This window comes from Colletotrichum destructivum, chromosome 1, assembly GCF_034447905.1.
Source record: "Colletotrichum destructivum chromosome 1, complete sequence".
Taxonomy (NCBI): Eukaryota; Fungi; Ascomycota; class Sordariomycetes; order Glomerellales; family Glomerellaceae; genus Colletotrichum; species Colletotrichum destructivum.
The window spans coordinates 5,038,497-5,056,896 of NC_085896.1; the positions used below are offsets into that span (position 1 = coordinate 5,038,497).

The following is an 18,400-nucleotide window of genomic DNA, read 5'->3' on the forward strand; positions in this document are numbered from 1 at the left end:
ACTTGGAGAATGCTGCTTACGACATCAGCAGCAGGGACCGACAGCTTGGCGACACGTGATGAGATGAGACACTTCCAGATTCAGGTTGTCCGGAATTTCAGGGGGGGAGGGAATGAATGGTTTTGTCTGCAATTCCCGGAATACGAATTTCTTTAGGCGACCGACCCCCCCAACAAAAACCACGGATGCTTCCTTTCCTTCACCCTTTCTTCCCCCTGGTTTCTGGTCTATTTCATCCCGCATTCTCATCGTTTCGATGAACCCGCTGGCCCTGATCAGGACAGCAGATAAAACCGACCCCACGGCAATCAACAGTAGCTGGGTCCGAGGGTCGAGTCGAGTGTGTGCCTGTGCCGTAGGCCACTGACAAGAGTCATGGACGCCCCCAACGCCCCCAACGCCGCCTCCTTCAGGCGCAAACCCCTGCCGGGCCCTCCGCCGGGTCCTCCGCCGCCGCCGGACTTCGACCCCTTTCCACAACGCCACCAGCCCCTCCGCGCCGCCCGGTCGACGCCGAACCTCCGGCGGTCCGCCACGCCGTCCATCTACGACCCCCCGCCCGCGTATGAGGAGTTCCCGGGAATCGATTCTCACGGCCAGCTCGCCGTCGCACCGCCCGCTCCGGGTCCCAGCTCTTTCGTCCCAGGGCCCCCTCCGGCCGATGCGCGGCGGGAGTATCTGGCCTACCGGCCGCAGCCTTCGTCGCCCTCGGGATACGGCAGTGCGCCGCCTGATCCTAGGCCGCACTTTGCTGGGCATTCCGACGCTCCGCGTCCCGAGATATTGCCCTACCGGCCACAACCCTCGCCGACCTTTGCTCCTGAGAAGCAGCCTTCTTCCCCTGCGCCATCCGGTTATGCGGCCTACTCTCCTGGTCCTCCTCCTGCGGCCTCCCATCCTGAGAAGCCACCTTACCAACTACAGTCGTCCTCGTCCTCGTCTTTTGGTCCAGAGAAGCAATCTCCATCCGCAACCTCCAGTATTCACGGGGGATACCTCCCTGGACCTCCTACAACCCCTCGTCCCGAAAAGTCACCTTACCATCTGCAGACGACGTCCACTTCCTCTGGTCCCGAGAAGCAATCTTCTGCCGCGCCGCCCAGTCCTGGGCCATTCTTCCCTGGTCCGCCGAATGCGCACACGTTTCCCGTGGCAGCGTACCGCCCTGCCGCTCCACCCACACCGTCCCCTTCCAGCAACGCGCCGTTCTTCCCCGGCCCTCCCACGACGGCAGAAACCTTTCCCTTAGCAGCCCATCGGCCACCCGTCTCACCGGGCTACGCCCCCTCGGAAGCACCTACGACAGACTCCCAGTCCAAGGAGAAGTCCTTCTGGCAGACAGCCCTCGACGAGACCAAGTACTTCGCCGGCGGCCTGGTGAGCCACCCCTTCGAGTACACCAAGCACCACTCCATCCTCCGGCACTCGAGCGCACTCGTCTGGTACCGAGGCCCGTCCACCTCCGTCACCGTCACCGTCTTCTCCGACGCGCCGCTGCCGCCCACGCGCACCATCTGGCTCCAACAGAAGGGCTTCTCCGGCAACATGGGCATGAACCTCAAGTCCCTCGTCGGCGCCAACACGTCCTGGCTCGACGTCACGCCCTCGTCACGGGCGGCGCCCACGGACATGGCCGAGGGCGACGAGAGGGGGTGCCAGCGCGACATCAAAAAGTTCCTCAAAAAAGCGCCCAAGAACCTGGCGAAGCACCTGGCCAGGGAGACGCATGTCGTCCGCATCCCCGCCGCCGCCGACGACGGCTACTTTCGCCTCGTCCTCTGCTCAGGTGGCGGCGGCGGTGGCGACGGCAGCAAGAGAAAGGTCCTCTGCCCGAGCCCCGTCTTCCGCGTCGCGAGCACCTCGACGGACGCGAGCGTCGTCCGCGGCGCGAGCCTGGCGACGATGCCCCTCGAGATCGGCATCAAGGCCGGCTCCGTCGTCGCGACGACCGTCGTGAACCGCTACATCGGCCCCGCCGCCGCCGTCGTCCAGTCCCGCGCCAAGAACCTCTCCAAGGCCAAGTTCGTCACGAAGCATGCGACGCACATCGCCTACGCCAAGTCCGGCATCGAGAAGTCGGGCATCAAGACGCACGTCACCGCGTACGAGGACCAGTACGCCGCGACGCGGGGCGCCGGATACGACGCCTGGCAGTCCGGCGGCGGCGGCGGTAGCGGCGACGGGTTCCAGGAGGAGGAGGCGCCGCCGGAGGTCATCGGCCCCGACGACGGTCCCGCCGAGCCGTTCCCGATCAAATTCGACGGCAAGGTCGCCCGCGGCACGGGGCGGGGCGGCATGGAGCTCGGCATCCCGACGGCGAACCTCACGGACGTGCCGGAGGACGTCAGGATGCGCATGCGCGGCGTCTACTTCGGCTGGGCACGGGTCGTGCCCCGCAGGGGCCTCGCCGAGCCCGTGTCGACGGACTGGCACGAGAGCATCATCACCGTCGGTCCCGCGCCGTACGCGACCCCGCGCGTGGCGGCCAAGAACGTCGCGACGGTGCACCTGATCCACGAGTTCGGCGGCGCGCTGTTCCTCGACTCCCGGCTCAAGGTGCTGGTCATGGGCCAGCTGCGGGCCTCGGCGCCCGCGGCGGCCGGGTCCGACGCCGCGCTCGCGGCCTACGGCGCCGACGTGCTGCTCGCCGTGGCGAGCCTAAGCAGGGACGGCTGGTGCCCCGTCGAGACGCGCGAGAGGATGCGCACGGCGCGGAGCGAGATGAGCCTGGCGGACCGGTACGTCGAGACGCGGGAGAAGGTGCAGAAGCAGGTCGACCGCGTGCCCTTGCACCTGGCGGGCGTCAGGACCGAGGGCGCCGCGTTGAGGGATCGCGCGTTTGGGAACGGGGGCATTTGGATCCCGAGGTGATTTCGGGTCATCATGACGCAGGGGGGGGGGAGACTTTTCGATCACAACCAGCGATGTATACACTTATGATATTGTAATACCACCTTATAGAGACTAGACTAGAAAGAGTTTGATTACTATCATCATGGATGCGTTCTCAATGGGTGACGGCCTTCGACAATCACATTGAGAGACCGCTGGTCGGGTGAGTGAGAGAGAGTCTGAGAGAAGGCTACCTTTTGCGTATATCACTATCAAGGCTGCCACAACACTCCGATCGACTGGCTTGGATAGGTCGTGGGTATCAGCCTACTCAATCTGAATCGTCAAGAAAAGCGCTGGGCTTGAACGGCGACACTAATACCACACACTGATCTCATCGCGGTTGCTATGGACGGCGGGACGGAATGCACGGAAGCTGGGCTGCTAGGCCCAACAAGGCTCACCATATTGTCACCTAAAATTAGCGCAGGAGCCTGACGAGATACTGTTGATCAAATGCTTTGACTTGAAGAAGACTGATGGCCAGACAGCGTGATGTATTCTCCATGCCGCGTTTACCGATCCTACTCAGGAACACACGCCTCCGAAGCAGAGTGTTGAGGTCTAAACGATGGTTACTAGTGAAACGCTGGGAAAGCATTGCTATAGTAGACTGGAATCGAATTGTGCAGCTGTCCGGTCCCCGCTGTCACTTATTGCTACCGCATCGGCATGTCCCGCGTCTCCATCCGGTCCGGCCACCGGCCCCGCTCGTCCCCGACCCGGCTAGAAACTCCCAAGCACTACTACCTAGGGAACTACCCCAACTCGACCCGCCAAGCATCGTATGAAAAAAATCTGCAAAAACTCTTCACTCGCTCATCCAAGCCAGTTCCCACACATCATTAGAAGTATCCGTCTTGAACCCCCATTCGGAAGTCTCTCCCAACAGTTGTTCCACATCCGCAACTGGCTCCAACCTGGCCGGTTGGCCCAATGGCAAGGCGTCTGACTACGATTCTGGCTTCTCATCTCGAGATTCAAGGACGTGTAATCAGGAGATTCTGGGTTCGACCCCCAGGCTGGTCAATTCTTTTGTCTGTTGTCCCAAACACCCCCCTCCTCTCCTCTATCATTTTTCTCTGGTACTATCTCATCCATCGCCACCTTACTTGAGACGGCAGCACATCTTACGAGGCATGTACAATGAATGGTCTCTGTGGCTCAGTCGGTAGAGCGTTGGTCTCATATCATTATTCGAATATGACTCTGTCTTCAGATGGGGACATCCAAAGGTCGCAAGTTCGAGCCTTGCCAGGGACAAATTGTACCTTTTGCCGACTGTCACGCGACGCATATTAGTTACTTTTTGTTCGGAATGGTTCTTCTTGATCGCATCGTGTGAACCTGGACGACACATCACGCGCAATCGTTCACACACACACACACACACACACATAGCCCATCCAGGCTCTCAACGGGTTAATCAAGTGGTGAGATAATCATTTAGAATTAATGGGTGATAAAAGTACATAAGACAATACGCGTTCCTCGGGGTATCCAGTCTCCGACGCCGTTTCCAAAGAGACATCCTAGCAGCAAACCGAATCGACGCAATAACCACTCGGACCTTAGGCGTGGATGGCCTCCTGGACGTGGGGGTAAACGCGGACCATCTCGTCGTAGAGCTGAGGGTGGTCGCGCATCAACACCTGCGGGTCCCAGGCCGATGCGACGAAGATAGTGTCGATGCCGCTTGAGATGGGGGTCGTGAAAACGTTGGCAATCTGCAAGCCGATGAGGAAGGAAAACGCAACAACGACGGGCGTAAAGCTGCCGGTCTGGTTATAAGCAGGGTTTGTGAAGACCAGGTAGAGGTAAGCGAGGAAGGCACAGGCGTAGCCAATGAAGGTGGCGCCGAAAGAGAGGACGGGGCCGATGAGACATTCCTGGACGTTGGTCAGCTACAAGGCGTGGCGACATGGGGAAACTAAGTTTGCTTACATTGATGAGAGCGTCGATGCCACGGTCCTTGATCATCTTCCATGTGTCCTTCGCCGCGGGGATGTATGCCTTTCCGTAGAGCGCAATATGAGAGAAGGCATATCTGTTGAGAAAGCTCACAGCCCAGTCGAGCAAGCTAATGAGACAGCCGAGGATGCAGAAGAGGACGTAACCGACAATGTTGCCGTCCCCGGCAGCCTGCGACCTCGCGACGGAGCAGAGATGACGGAGAAAGTTGATGATGGCGACGATCAAGCTGCCGAAGCTGATGGAGCCGAAGCTGTACGTCAGGGAACGCTTCAAGGCGCCGCGGGTGGCGCCCTTGGGGAAGTTATTGACGCAGAAGTACCAGGAGCCGTAGACACCTGAGATGGTAACGTGGATGACGTTCTTCAGGACCTCGGAGATCCAGTACATGGCAAAGGTAATGAAGACAATCAAGCCGATGACCTTGCCCTGGCTGCACTGGCCGTTCCTGCATTGTGGGTTCTCTTGCGACGGCTGGTACTTGGAGTAGGTAGCGACAAGGGTAACCGAGTACCACGCGGCCAAGGCGGCACCGAGAATGCCACCGAGGAACGAGACCAGATAGACGTGGCCGTACTTCTTGGAGACCTTAATGGAGGTCTTGAGCATGAGGGCGGAGAAGGGGATGCGGGGGATCCAGCTGATGAAGGCGATGACAAGGAAGACGCCAAAGATGAGGAAGACAATGCCGCCCGAGTAGTAGCGGCGCGAGAGCATGTAGATGGCGGTGACGAGGGCGAAGACGATGTTGAGGATGCCGGTGACCCAGATGAAGGCCTTGGGGAACAGGCGGGCCATCCAGACGTAGGCGTAGCTCAAGACGATGGCGACAAGCAGAACGAATGCAAACAGTACGATGGTGTTTGTGCTGAGGCCGAAGGTGTTGCCACCGTCGTAAATGCCGCCGCCATTAAGGCTCTTGGTCGCCGAGTAGCCGGATATAGTCAGGCCAGAGACGGCCGCGAAGCCGAGGAAGACTGCGATAAACTATGCAATATTGTCAGCGTCGTCCGTCGCGTGTACGTGTACGAGCACGAGCACTTGGGGTTGTCGTTTTCGTCGTCGTCGTCGTCGTCGTTGCGACGGTGGTTCCTTACCAGAATGGCGGCCCAGAGATCATTCCACTTGGGCTTGTCGATCTTGAAAGCCTCCTCGAAGGTATACTTCTCGGGGTCGTGGCCCTGGGGCGGCGCATTGTATCCGTAGCCGTTGCTTCCGTTGTCGTAGCCCTGGGGAGGCGGAGGCGGGCCAGCGTAGCCCTGCTGGTAGTTTTGGTTGTAATTGTTGTCGTACTGCTGGGCGTACTTGGGATCGTAAGGCGGCTGTTGGGGCGGCTGTTGAGGCGGACCACCGTAGTAGCCAGCCGATTCGCCGTATGGTTGCGACATTCTCTTCGACACAAGAGCCAACGGCTGCGAAGATGGCGATGTTGGTCCGGATGGACGATTGGCGGTGGATGGAACGTCGAGTGGTGTGCGGTCGACGATGGTGAAGAATGCGATAAAGGCTCGGATCGATAGTGTAGGATGGGAAAAACAAACAAACACCAGAGGAACAAGAAGAATGCGCGGGATGATCTAGGATTCCATGACGGCGCTATTTGATAACTACCTACCTAATGACGGGAGCAAGCGTCCGGCCGGTCGTACCTGCCCTGGGCTTGCACTTGCACTTACAGGCAAATTTGAAGCCAATCCAGTTAGACTTCATCCGTGCCCCCAAGACGGTAACGTCATTGGGCATGGACCCATATATCGACAGGGATGACGACAGTGGAATCGGCATCACCGCAAGGGGATCGCGCTGGGGCCCAGCGCCCATCAGCTGCGCAGGGGTTACGCGTCGCAGTGCCGAAAGTCACGTGCCAAGGCTTGTCTGGGCCTTGCCGGTCTTGGCGGGTACCCGCAGAGCTTTATTCTGGGCTTATGTAATGTCATCTTAAGGTACCTTGCGAGTTGAGATGAGATGAACTAGTTTTTGAATATGGCCCTCCCTATTCCACTCAATTGTTGTTCTTCTGACTTACCTGTTCAACATTTGCAGAATCGCGCATCCAGTGTCACCGTCTCAAAACGGACCGATGACGACGTTGAGACTGCAGTGCAACAAGTCCACAGCAACCAGGCACGAAATGCAACGTGCATTGCACGAATGCAGATGAACGGACAGCCAAACAGCTCACGGAGTGAGTGACGACTGAGACTGCGACTGAGACCGTGAAACAACCCTCTCGGATATCGGCATCTTCAACAAGCCCCGGCAACTCAGCCAAGCAAGACATCGGCCCAGCCGTCTCGGCCCCCCTGCCAACAGACATGAATGTCCACAACTGTGCCACTCTGGTCGTTCACGTGATACATCTGTCTCCGCCATTATGCCCTGCTGAAATTAGAATGCTGCGGTGCGGAGCCGCCGTCGGACAGGGAAGGGACCCCATCAAATAAACACTGCGCCCCGTCTTCCTCCGCCACGCCGTCTCCTGCTGCCGGCCGGTCGACCTTCCGGCACTTGAACACCCATTGCTCCACCCCGCCGGGCTCACCCATTGATGCTGCCAGAGCAGACGAAGATCGGGAACACTTCACCACTCAGGCACTTATCATGAGAAGCCGTAATGTGCCCTATGTTAAATGATACATATCACAATCGCCAGCTGGTTCACCAGAATGAAGGGCCGTCTGATGCGGTTTTCGCCGTGGTATGTAGCATTTTGATTCAATACAACACAACCTAGCAACACAGAAGCAAGTGCAATAAACGCCACAGCCATGCATTTTCCTACCGATGGACCCTGGGGTTTTTTTTTTTTTTTGTCCAAGTTCAAGTTCGTCTTGCACGTCCGTTCTACCCCCCAAGCTGGAATCAATGCCCCCTTATTTCACCTCCGCATACGCCTCCGTCGCATCGTACAGCCGCCCAAAAATGCCCCCGTGCCAGCCTCTCACCTCCTCCCACTCGCTCTTCGGCAGGGTCACCCGGAACATCCGCAGCCACCCGCCCACGATCAGGTCGGCGTAGCTCGCCCTGGCCCCGAGCAGGAACGGCCCGCTGGCGTCCCGCTCGAACAGCTTCCCCAGCGCCCCCAGCGTGTCCCGGAACGAGCCCATCAACTTCGCCCGCGCCTCGCCGGCGATGTCGAAGTCCTCCCACCGCGAGATCGCCGCGACGCCCGCGCGCCGCACGAACTCGGCCTTGACGGTGTCGGCGTTGGCCGGGTCGAACGGGAACCCCTGCGTCGTGAGCTGCGCGTGCGTGGTGAAGGCCGCGTCGACATTGACGTTGAACCGCGCGTACTCGGGAAACTCTGCCCCGCGGCAGTCCGACAAAGGCACCATGATCTCGGCGTCGGGCGTGAAGACGTAGTCGAGCGTCTGCGGCGGGAACAGGTCGCCCGCGCCGGCGTCCGGGTACGTCTTCTGCAGGTGGACGGCGATGTCGAAGGAGTCGCCGATGAACGAGTTCGTGACCGGGTCCTCGATGATGGGCAGCGTGAAGAAGTCAGTGCCGTCGGCGAACTTGCGGCAGGGCGGCACCTTGAGCCCGCTGCGGACCTTGCCGATGTCGGGCAGGGCCACCCACGTGGTCGAGTAGGGGAGCCCTTTGAAGTTGAGCGCCAGCCGGGTTTTCCACGGGTTGGGAGAGCAGCAGCTCTCCTCCACGGGCGGCCGCGTGGCAATATCGTAGAAGACGATAGGGCTGGATGGTGTTGTGTTGGTCGACATGGCGGAGGATGGGAGGTGTGGGTGGTGAGAAGGCTTTCCTCGCATAGGCTGGATATTGTGTCTTCGGAGAGAAGAATGACGTGCTGGGCAAGTCGACTATACCCCGGACAGCCATATATATAATGCTGTCCAGCTCGTATTTGTTGACTTGACAGTCGATCGAGACACTTGGAGGGGTGGGGTGAATCCACAATGATTCATGTCGACTCATCGTCGCTAGTGATCGCAACCCCGCACCATCTGCGTCTCCTATGCACGATGGCCCAATGGGACACCACCACGTGAATCGCAAGAACCTGATCTCGCCAGTCTGCACTCTGCAGTAAGACGATGTCTTAGAAAACTCCCATCTAGGCATGCGGGGGGGAAACCCAGAACCTCTGAAGTTGGGGTTTGTTAGGAAGTACCTGGACCAAGCTTGTTTTGTTCGCGGATGTTGTGTACAATTCACCTAACTTTAGCGCAAGAATATCTGAAATAGTTGAGATGTTCTGAGAGTTTGGAAATCTTGCCCACCCGTCTGCCAGCCAACACAGAACGCTTAAAGTCTAGAAGAGTTTTAGCGTTTGCTGCAGGCAGGGACAATAATGAAACGCGTCGGTTGTCAGACACATTCCCCTGTTGAGAATGACACTAACTAGCTACCGACTCCACGGGCACTTGTACCAGGGTGGATCCAGAAGATAGACCTTGTCAACATTGTGTGCACTTAGGTTTTGCCTGTAGATTTCGATATAACAAGCCGAGTACAGTTACCATGGGGGGGGGGGGAAGAGATCGTCACTAACGTGAATTGCATCTGAATGATGAATTTGATAATCGAAATAGGTGAGGGCCGTAGCTGACTGACGGTGGCTCCGGACCTCTCAGTGTCCAAAGTGGAGGCTTGAAATGAAGGCATAGGGTCCATAGAGTAGAAATGGCTCTTTTCTCGTTCTTCTGTGCTACGTCCATGATAGGAATGGGTTTGTCAAGAACCTCGAATCAGCGTAAACAGACAGCGCTACACCAACGCTCGCTTTCACCAGTCGAGGCGTAGTCAACACCCTCGCCCTCGGACGATATCCAGCGACACACCGTCCAAGGAGTAGTCCAAGAGATCGAGGCAGTAGGCCAAGCCGCAAAAAAAATTAAAAAATGCAACATGGCAAGGATCACATCAGAGAGGAATCCGAATCATGCGAGCGAGGTCCAACGACTGCTCAAGTCTTCACATTTAGAAACGGGGTCGATCCGTATTTCCTGGTCATCATCGGTAAGTTCGTTGCCGGGGTCATGGTGAATGGTTGATGAGACAGACCTAAACCAATCTAGCTTTACGTACTCTGACCTGAAGTCTGAAGATGCTCACGGGAGCCGAGGTAGGCACTCAAAGCTTTGCTAGAATCGCCCAGGCGAAAGACCAGGCTGGTGCGAAGCAACACACTTAGTCTCCCCATGGAATGCTAGCGTATACCATTTCCAATTCATATTGAATTTGTTCTTTCTACTATGATATCGAATAGTTATGAGTTGAATGTTTCAACAGGAGGGAAAGCGTACAGCTTAACCGAGCGGCGAGGACCCCTTCGCCCTGACGAGGAAAGAAAGCTTACAATTTGAGTAAAGACACAGAAGAGAACGGAAATACCCAACCAAATCAGAATTAGAAAATACACCTCGCTGCCGTCCGAACCGAGTCCCGCGCCTGACTGAAGGCCGTCGCCATGTCTTTGTCCTTTCCTCAAAACTCCCCGGTAAAATAAAATCCAAAAACAAATAAAGAGAAAAAGAAAAAGGCACCAGCCCCTTTATCGTAATCAAAGCTGTAACACAATTGCAGCAGCTACTACCGCTGCTGGCTTCGGTCCAGTCTGTCTCTGGCCGCGTCCACGACGCTCCTGTCTAACGCCGGCGTGCTTCTCTGGCCGCCGCTCGCGTCGTCCTCGGAGCTCCCGCCGTCGACCGCGACGAGCTCCCACCTCTTCATCCCGCTGTCCATACCCGGCCACAAGTCCGTCGGTATAAACTCGCCGACATCTTGGCGGAAGCCTTCACGCTCGCGCCGGTCGTTCTCCGTCAGCTTGTCGACGCTGTCCTTGGCCTTCTTCCAGATGCTGGCGATCTTGTCTTCCACCATGCGGCGCCGCTCAACCTCGAGAATCAGGTTGTCGTAGGCGTTTGAGTATTTCTCGTAAAAGTCCCTAAGGTCTTCCATTTCGCCGAGCTTGTTGTAGATGGTGTACCGCTCGTCCTCCCACCGCTGCAGGAACTCCGCCTCGCTGGCGATGTAGCTGGCCATGCGGCCGCCCATGTCTTCCAGGGCGGCGAATGCACCCAGCGTGCCAAGAAAGGCCGCCTTGATCTGCCCCGTCTGCTCCGTCATTGCGGCAAACTCGTCTTCCATGGCCTGTAGCCGCTCGTTTAGCTCTTGGATGACGCTGTCGACCTCGGAAGCATCGCTGACGACGATTTCCAGCATGTCTGCGCGGTCTTGGTATGTGATGGGGTCGAGATCGGGCATGTGAGACTCCTGGTCGGCAATGACGCCGGATATTGACACGCCGTCGCCGCCTTGCGACTGTGTCACCTCGGCGGCCCTGCGACGAGCGAGGGCCGCGCCGCCCTCCGTGGTCCGAACGGCCGTGACACAGAGGTCAAAGTGTTTCGTCAAGGACGTCAGGAGCTGTGCCATGGAGTGGGAATGGTCGACAAGGGAGCCGAGCAGCTCAGGTATGGGATCGGTTGCGGACGAGTCGGAGGGTAGGCGGCGCAATGGTGATGTCGCGATCGACTTTTTGAGGGCTCGCAGGTCGTCGTCGAATCGAAGGAGATCGCCGTCGAAGGAAGTCTGGATGGACTGGAGCATCACATTATGTTAGCCGGAGAAACACACATATGTAAAGGCACGACGTCGAGGTCGGGCGGGATTCGCACCTGCAGCTCGCCTAGGCTCTGCTTCAGCGCCTCACGCATAACGTGAACGCTCTTCTCGTCGACGAAATCCATCAAGTTGCGTCGCGCCTCACCAGGGGGCCGGAAGACGGCTTCAACGGTTGTGTTCTTGAGCATGTCCATGGTCTCGCGTAGGGTCTCGTTGGTTGCATCCATGGTCTTGACGAGGTTTTTGAAGTCGCGCTTGCCGGCGTCGTAGGTCCTCTTAAGACCTCGGCGGACCTTCATTAGCAGGGCCAACTGCTCGGCGATGGCACGCTGTAGGAACTGCGTCTCGGCATAGAGGACGACGGCCTCCTCGTGGGCCTGGCGGGCATCGGTGGCGATCTCGTTGGCGCGGAGAACGGCAGTGATGGACGATAAGGAGCGTTTGGCGGCGAGGAGGTGTTCCACCAGTGTCTCAACCGGCACGGGGTCGGCAACGGGGTCGGCGGATGTGGAGGATGGCGCATCACGGCGGTCTCTGGAATGTGAAAGGGAGCCGGAGTCTCGGCCGGCCGAGGTGGACGAGGCTGGGCTCCGGTGAGATGGGGAATTGGCCATGTTGAATGGGGAAGAGAAGGAGAAAGAAAGAGAGGGAGAGAGAGGCAAGTTCTTCACGACAGGCGAGGGTGAGAATTGAAGCGATGCATATTTGAACAGAAGGGGAAAAGGATTAGGTGATAACGTGGAGGAAGAGACGGAGAGGGATGGTGTGAGATCGGACGAGTAGGTGGAGAGGTAAGGAAGAAGGGGGACGGACAGGTGAGTGAGCAATGTGGATGGGCAGGACGAGATGGTGTAGGCGACGAGGTCGATGTCGCGATAAGGTTGAAGCTCGGTCAGGTGTGTTATCCTTATCGGCCTCGGTCGCCTCAGCAGCGCGCATAGCGGATCGCACTGTGAGCACCCTTCTGGCTGGCCAGGGCTTGCTTGGCTGTTCGCGGCGCATCCTTATGTCACGCAGGCCTGGCGAGTGGATGCCTTCTCCTGGCCAAGCGACTTTTTGGGGCGGAGTGATTGGGTATGACTCAATTGGGTGGGCCATTTTACCTGGGAGCTCCCCGTAGCTCTCAGTTTCTCTAGCGGTCTTCAGCGCTAATCCGAGCAATGCAAATGAGATCACACCATCGCTTATCGCTGCAACCGGCCGCTACGTACCGATACAGCAGTGTTACTTCGATAATGTTATGTCACCTCAACTCACTCTTTTTGTCTCCGTCTCCGTCTCACTCACTCTCTCTCTCTCTCTCTTTCTCTCGTCTTGGCTCTCACCTCAACACTTGACGTCGCAGTCTCATCCTGGTTTTGCTCAGTCAGCTACTACGCAATCTCAGTCAACCCAGCTCTGCACAGTCCATCCACCATGACATGTTCTAGAACCGCTAAAAAGAGGGGCTGGACCCCGCCGGAGCTGTCGACTGAAACATCCCTTTGCCCAAAGATGCGATGAAACCAGGCACGCCACGCCGTCCGACACTTCCTCCAAACCTAGTAAAGCCGAGCTTGACGTCGCCCGGTCTGAGGCTTTGAGATCCGTCATCCTGACCATTCCTTGTCTCATCGGGTCGGGGCGTGACGGCTGTAGCCACCAGCCACCCGTCATCCCGACATCTTGACAGCTTGTGCTGTGCTGTTGGGCCAGCCATGTTTGATTCGCCTACCAGCTCCGCGCTCATTGCTGAGAGACTCCAGGCCTTATTGAATGGATCTTTGTTGAGACATTGTTTCTCTCGAGCCGGATTAAGCCGAGAACTGACAAAGGCATCTGCCGCTTGACTATCTATTGACTGGCTTGGATGCTGCCGTCGACAAAGGCACCAGAGGCCAGGCTGCCTCCCATCCGACGTAGTCCATGAATGAATCGTCGGCTGCAACTCTCCCAATTGAATGCGCGCGCAGCGATCCTCATACGATCATCGTAGGGGAGGGAAGGTTTCTTCGAATGTCTAGGGCCCTTTTCTGCTTTTTCCTCCCCTCCTCCGAACCATGTTTGGGAGTAGTTAAAGACTACCTTGAGTCCTCAACGGCGTACATCTCGACAACAATGACTAATACGCAAGAAACGTCGCCCACTTCTACAGGTATAGTAGAACAAACGCGATTATTGATATGGGGGTCTGGAATAAGACTTCCGCGACCGCGAGAATACAAACACACAGGGAAAGCAAACGCTGTTTGTTTGTCGACCGGGCTGGCTATTCGTACTGCTTGGAGGGCCTTTCAACCCCCGTATGAGACGTCGTCAAGCAGCAGTGGCGGCTCGCGGAGGGCGACTACATCGTGTTCGTTGGGGCCAGCAGTCGGGATTTAAGACTCAGTGGGTCGTTTACGATCAAAGGAGCATTATGGGACAGCTGAAGTCTGACTCTGACGGCTCGAGTTGAGTTTGGAATAGTGCAAGGTCTCGCTCAGTCCACTTGTTCAAAGTTTTATACCAATCGATAGTAACAACTTCAGTGTTGACAGTTATCATATAATCTGTAGTACAGACCTGCCTTGCTATCTTATACTGGTGAGCATGAAACAGTTGTGTCCAACATCTCATCTAGACAACTGGAGGCAAGGTAAAATAGTGACACCTGACTACTCTCTAGAGGGCAATGCTATTTAAGAAGATGTTTGTTTAACAATGTACTGCTGCATCGGCTTCTCTTCGGTTTCCTGGTTGGGTTAGCGGTGAGTTACATCAACACATCAAGCGGTTCTTTGATCCCAACTCATTTAACAAGTTCGTTTCTTCGGAAGCGTGTTTCGGAGATGATACTACGAGAAAAAAGAAGAGACACTGTCTAAAAAAACAAAAGTAACGTGCGTATGTGCATCTGTCGGGACTCGAACCCGAGTCCCCAGCTACCGTTTGGAAATGGAAGGCTGGGATGATAACCCCTACACTACAGATGCAGGCTTAGGCGATGATATTTTACGGTCTGAGAGATGCTTATGTTGTGGGCTAGGGCTGGCATCGTCTGTGGAGTTGAGGAGACTTTCGCTTAGTGACGGGTCCGAAAGAATGGGTTAGGCTTAGCAAGGCGGGACAGCTGGGAAGTGTTGACGCCGACAGATCACGGACAATTATATAATTATTGCCATCTCCAGAGACAACGTTAGGGAAGCCGTAAGAGAGAATGACGCCGGTAGCCTTTTAGTTACGACGACAAGGGTGGTCGACGATGCTGTGCTCAAGCTGCTGCATCGAGTCCGATGCCAACGCAGCCCCCGGGCCGACTAGCTGTTTCCCGTAACAGCATCGTCACTCGCGAGTTGTGCGGCAAACCGACCTAAGTACAAGCGCCTCTTGGTCCGACCTTTGCTGCCTGCTAGTTCCTTAGGGTCCAAAAAGTGGCCAAGGAACATTGGGAGAGAGTAAGATGGTGGCGTGTCTGGGTTTAAGCTTAAAGCGCATACCTGCGGGGAATAGATGTAAACAGCGAAATGGTTGCCGGTCACAACTCAGTAACACTTTCATGAGGCCTGCGTGATAAAGGACGTCTGCAAAGTCCCGGTAAGAAGTGCCCCGTGGGTTTATGATTGTACTCAACCACAGACCGAGATTTCCACTCCAATCCGATGCGTCGTTTGAGAAACCAGCGTGTTGCATCGCACCGCTGGAGAATGAGAGTGAGGCGGGCACCAAGACGAGACTAGCGAATCGCCAGCTCAGAAGAAGGGGATGCTAAATGTCTGGGCACATTCGCTAAATGCAGCGCTCCGATGATGATCGTCACTGCATCACTGGGCCCTTCTCGAGGTCTACTGCCCCCCTTTCGGGTCGAGTTGCTGGCAAACAGACACATGGGAAACCCTGTCCGGCGAGGAGCCATCCCGCACGGTCTAGTGAACTGTAATCCCGTCTAAACCAAGACGGACGACGTGCGGAGCTTTCGGACGGCAAGAATGGGAAAGCTGAGATGAGGACTCAGCAGGACTTGGGCCCAATTGGGAATCCATAGAGGTGATCTTTGTTTTTCGATACGAGAGGGTAAATCACCAGTGATAGTATTTCCAACCCGATGCCTGATCCTAGAGCAGCAACAGAATGTGTGCCTGGCAATTGTAGAAGAAGAGGGCAAACGGTCTCGAATGTTTGTGCTATGATGAAGAGGCTATTAGCCGAGGGATCTTGAACTGTTGAGCCGGCAACTAGCTATCAATACCTACTTTTGTCACGCGGTTACTCGACAAATATTTCAGAGTCCCAAAAGTTTGACCAGCCTAAGAAATGGCCCCGAGAGTCTTGGCAGACCGAGCCAGCTTGCTAGTATTCCCCGCGCTGCCCGAACACCCCGGACCGGAGCCCGGCCTGCATGGAACGAGCAAACCCTCGCCAGCCCATGCTAATTCTAGCTGCAGAGACACTAGACATGGATCGCGGGCTATGGCGGATCTGTCGTCATGACGAGCCTCGGTAGATCAACTGCACTCCAGATGAGACGCAGGATACGCCATTGCTATGCGCTTGTGCTGTCGATCGCAGTTTATAAGTCCTGGGGACCTTCCCTTGACGAATTTGACAACTCAACTTATAATCTCCAGGCACAGGATAGGATTAAATCTCTCCATCGAGCCCTCGGACGACAGAGTAAGTCATCTATAGACCTTTCGCCTGCAACCAACTAAACCGAAAAGTAGGCAAGCCATTGATCGCCAACAACCGCCATGAGACTCAGGTGGCTCTTCGGCCTATTCGCCGCGTCGTCATCCCTCGTCGCAGCCATAGATCTCACCGGTTATGAGTTCATTGTTGTCGGCTCCGGTGCCGGGGGCGGTGTCCTGGCCGCCCGTCTCGCCCTAGCCGGCCGCAAGACCCTCCTCATCGAGGCCGGCGACGACCAGGGCGCCAACGAGAACTACACCGTCCCGGCCTACCAGGCAAAGTCCACCGAGGACGACGCCATGGCCTGGGACTTCTTCGTCCGCCACTACGCCGACGATGCGAGGCAGGCCCGCGACTTCAAGACGTCGTACGAGACGCCCGGCGGCGGCGAGTACACCGGCCTCAACCCACCGCCGGGCTCGAGGATCAAGGGGACGCTGTATCCTCGCACCGGCACCCTCGGGGGTTGTACCGCCCACAACGCGCTGATCGCCGTGTATCCCCACCGTTCCGACTTTGACTACATCGCCCGCCTCACCGGTGACCAGTCGTGGTCGGCGGACAACATGCGCAGCTACTTCTCCCGCATGGAGAACAACCGCTACCTGTTGCCCGGCGCCCCGGGCCATGGATACAACGGCTGGTTCAGCACTGAGACGGCGCCACTAAACATCGCCCTGCTAGACCCTCAGCTTCTCAGCCTGGTGACGGGGGGTGCTTTTGCTCTCGGGAACCAGACGAACCTGGTCTTCAACTTGGCCACTCTCACCGCCGGCGACGGCAACAGCGCGGCGTCGGCCCGTGACACTCGGCCGGGCTACTACCAGATCCCCATCTCCTCCAGAGACGCCAAGCGCGTCGGCTCGCGCGAGTTCATCGTCGCCGTCCGCGACGCCAAGAACGCCAACGGCAGCAAGCGGTACCCCCTCGACGTCCGGATGAACTGCCATGTCACCAAGGTTCTCTTCGACAATTCGTCCCCGCCGAGGGCCACCGGCGTCGAGTTCCTCGACGGCAAGTACCTCTACCGCGCGAGCCCCCGCTCCCGCACCGCCGGCCCCGGCGTCCGTGGCACGGCGAAGGCGTCCCGCGAGGTCATCGTCGCCGGCGGGGCCTACAACTCGCCGCAGCTCCTCAAGCTGAGCGGCATCGGGCCGGCCACCGAACTGCGCCGCTTCGGCATTCCCGTCGTCAAGGACGCCCCCGGCGTCGGGACGAACCTGCAGGACCACTACGAGATCACCGTCCAGGGCCGCGCGCCGGCCAACTTCAGCGCCCTCAACGGGTGCACTTTCGGCTTCTACGGCGCCAGCGACCCTTGTCTGACGCGCTGGCGGAACCCGATCCTCGGCGACCGCGGCATCTACGAGTCCTCCGGCTTCGCGGCCGCCATGTTCTACAAGAGCACCGTCGCCGAGCGTAACGAGTGGGATGTCTTCGCCTTTGGGGGCCCAGTGAACTTTCGCGGGTACTTCCCGGGTTACAGCGTCAACGCGACCATCGAGCACGACTGGTTCAGCTGGGCGATCCTCAAGTCGCATCCCCGCAACACCGCGGGCTCCGTGACGCTGCGCTCGTCAAACCCGCTCGACGTGCCTAACATCCAGTACAACTACTTCGATACCGGGTCCGGCGACTTCAACGCCGATCTGCAGGCCTTGGCAGAGACCGTCAAGGTCACTCGTGACGCCTTTGCCCGTCAGCTGGTCCCCATCAGAGAAGAGTTGCCTGGTGCCGGCGTCAAGGGGGACGCTGCTGTGAAACAGTACATTAAGGACACTGCTTGGGGTCACCACGCCTCGTCTACGTGCCCTATTGGTGCCGACAACGACCCGATGGCCGTGTTGGATTCAAGCTTTAGAGTGCGTGGTGTGGCTGGACTGAGAGTCGTTGATGCCTCTGTCTACCCTCGCATTCCGGGCACCTTTACCGCCGTGTCAACATACATGGTTGGCGAGAAAGCTGCGGACGTGATTCTAAGTCAAAACAGATGAATGAATGTAAAACATAAGGATGTGCCATGAGTACTGTCATAGGCCGTTGAAGACGTATTCTGTTCACAATTGTTGCTTGGCTGGGAACTGTGTAGGCCGAAAGTATTTGTCGGCTGTCATAAGCCAAGACTGTGTTCATCAACCAGGAATGTAATGTAGTTAGTTCTATGACTGCCAAGCTTTTTCCATTGCCATTTTTCTTGCCACGAAATTCTTTTCTCGATCAGGAGATAAGAAGTCTCTGGAAACAGTTCGTTCCGTACCATGTGAGACATTCCTCGTCGACCTGCCCCTCCTGTACAGCTTCTCAT

General features: G+C 57.2%; 5 protein-coding genes across 5 annotated transcripts; 2 read left to right on the plus strand and 3 right to left on the minus strand.

The window, feature by feature from the left end:
* Positions 1–375: 375 nt before the first annotated feature.
* On the plus strand, positions 376–2,871 carry CDEST_01528 (Putative riboflavin kinase domain, bacterial/, riboflavin kinase domain superfamily; the record flags this gene model as incomplete). The annotated part of the gene is made up of 1 exon (XM_062917687.1): positions 376–2,871. One exon carries the CDS (start codon positions 376–378, stop codon positions 2,869–2,871), a length of 2,496 nt encoding a protein of 831 aa, XP_062773738.1.
* A 1,454-nt stretch (positions 2,872–4,325) lies between these two features.
* CDEST_01529 (Putative choline transporter) lies at positions 4,326–6,460 on the minus strand. The gene is made up of 3 exons (XM_062917688.1): positions 5,961–6,460; positions 4,837–5,850; positions 4,326–4,781 (listed from the first exon to the last, which is right to left on the minus strand). The coding sequence occupies exons 1-3, from the start codon at positions 6,249–6,251 to the stop codon at positions 4,464–4,466; spliced, it is 1,623 nt and encodes a 540-aa protein (XP_062773739.1). The 5' UTR covers positions 6,252–6,460; the 3' UTR covers positions 4,326–4,463.
* A 1,086-nt stretch (positions 6,461–7,546) lies between these two features.
* CDEST_01530 (Putative glutathione S-transferase, Thioredoxin-like superfamily) lies at positions 7,547–8,731 on the minus strand. Its single transcript, XM_062917689.1, has one exon. The coding sequence runs from the start codon at positions 8,628–8,630 to the stop codon at positions 7,737–7,739; it is 894 nt and encodes a 297-aa protein (XP_062773740.1). The 5' UTR covers positions 8,631–8,731; the 3' UTR covers positions 7,547–7,736.
* Positions 8,732–10,108: 1,377 nt separating this feature from the next.
* Positions 10,109–12,303, minus strand: CDEST_01531 (Putative autophagy protein ATG17). The gene is made up of 2 exons (XM_062917690.1): positions 11,502–12,303; positions 10,109–11,424 (listed from the first exon to the last, which is right to left on the minus strand). Exons 1-2 carry the CDS (start codon positions 12,060–12,062, stop codon positions 10,414–10,416), a joined length of 1,572 nt encoding a protein of 523 aa, XP_062773741.1. The 5' UTR covers positions 12,063–12,303; the 3' UTR covers positions 10,109–10,413.
* Positions 12,304–16,040: 3,737 nt separating this feature from the next.
* CDEST_01532 (Putative glucose-methanol-choline oxidoreductase, FAD/NAD(P)-binding domain superfamily) lies at positions 16,041–18,265 on the plus strand. The gene is made up of 2 exons (XM_062917691.1): positions 16,041–16,080; positions 16,131–18,265. The coding sequence occupies exon 2, from the start codon at positions 16,158–16,160 to the stop codon at positions 18,087–18,089; it is 1,932 nt and encodes a 643-aa protein (XP_062773742.1). The 5' UTR covers positions 16,041–16,080; positions 16,131–16,157; the 3' UTR covers positions 18,090–18,265.
* Positions 18,266–18,400: the final 135 nt, after the last annotated feature.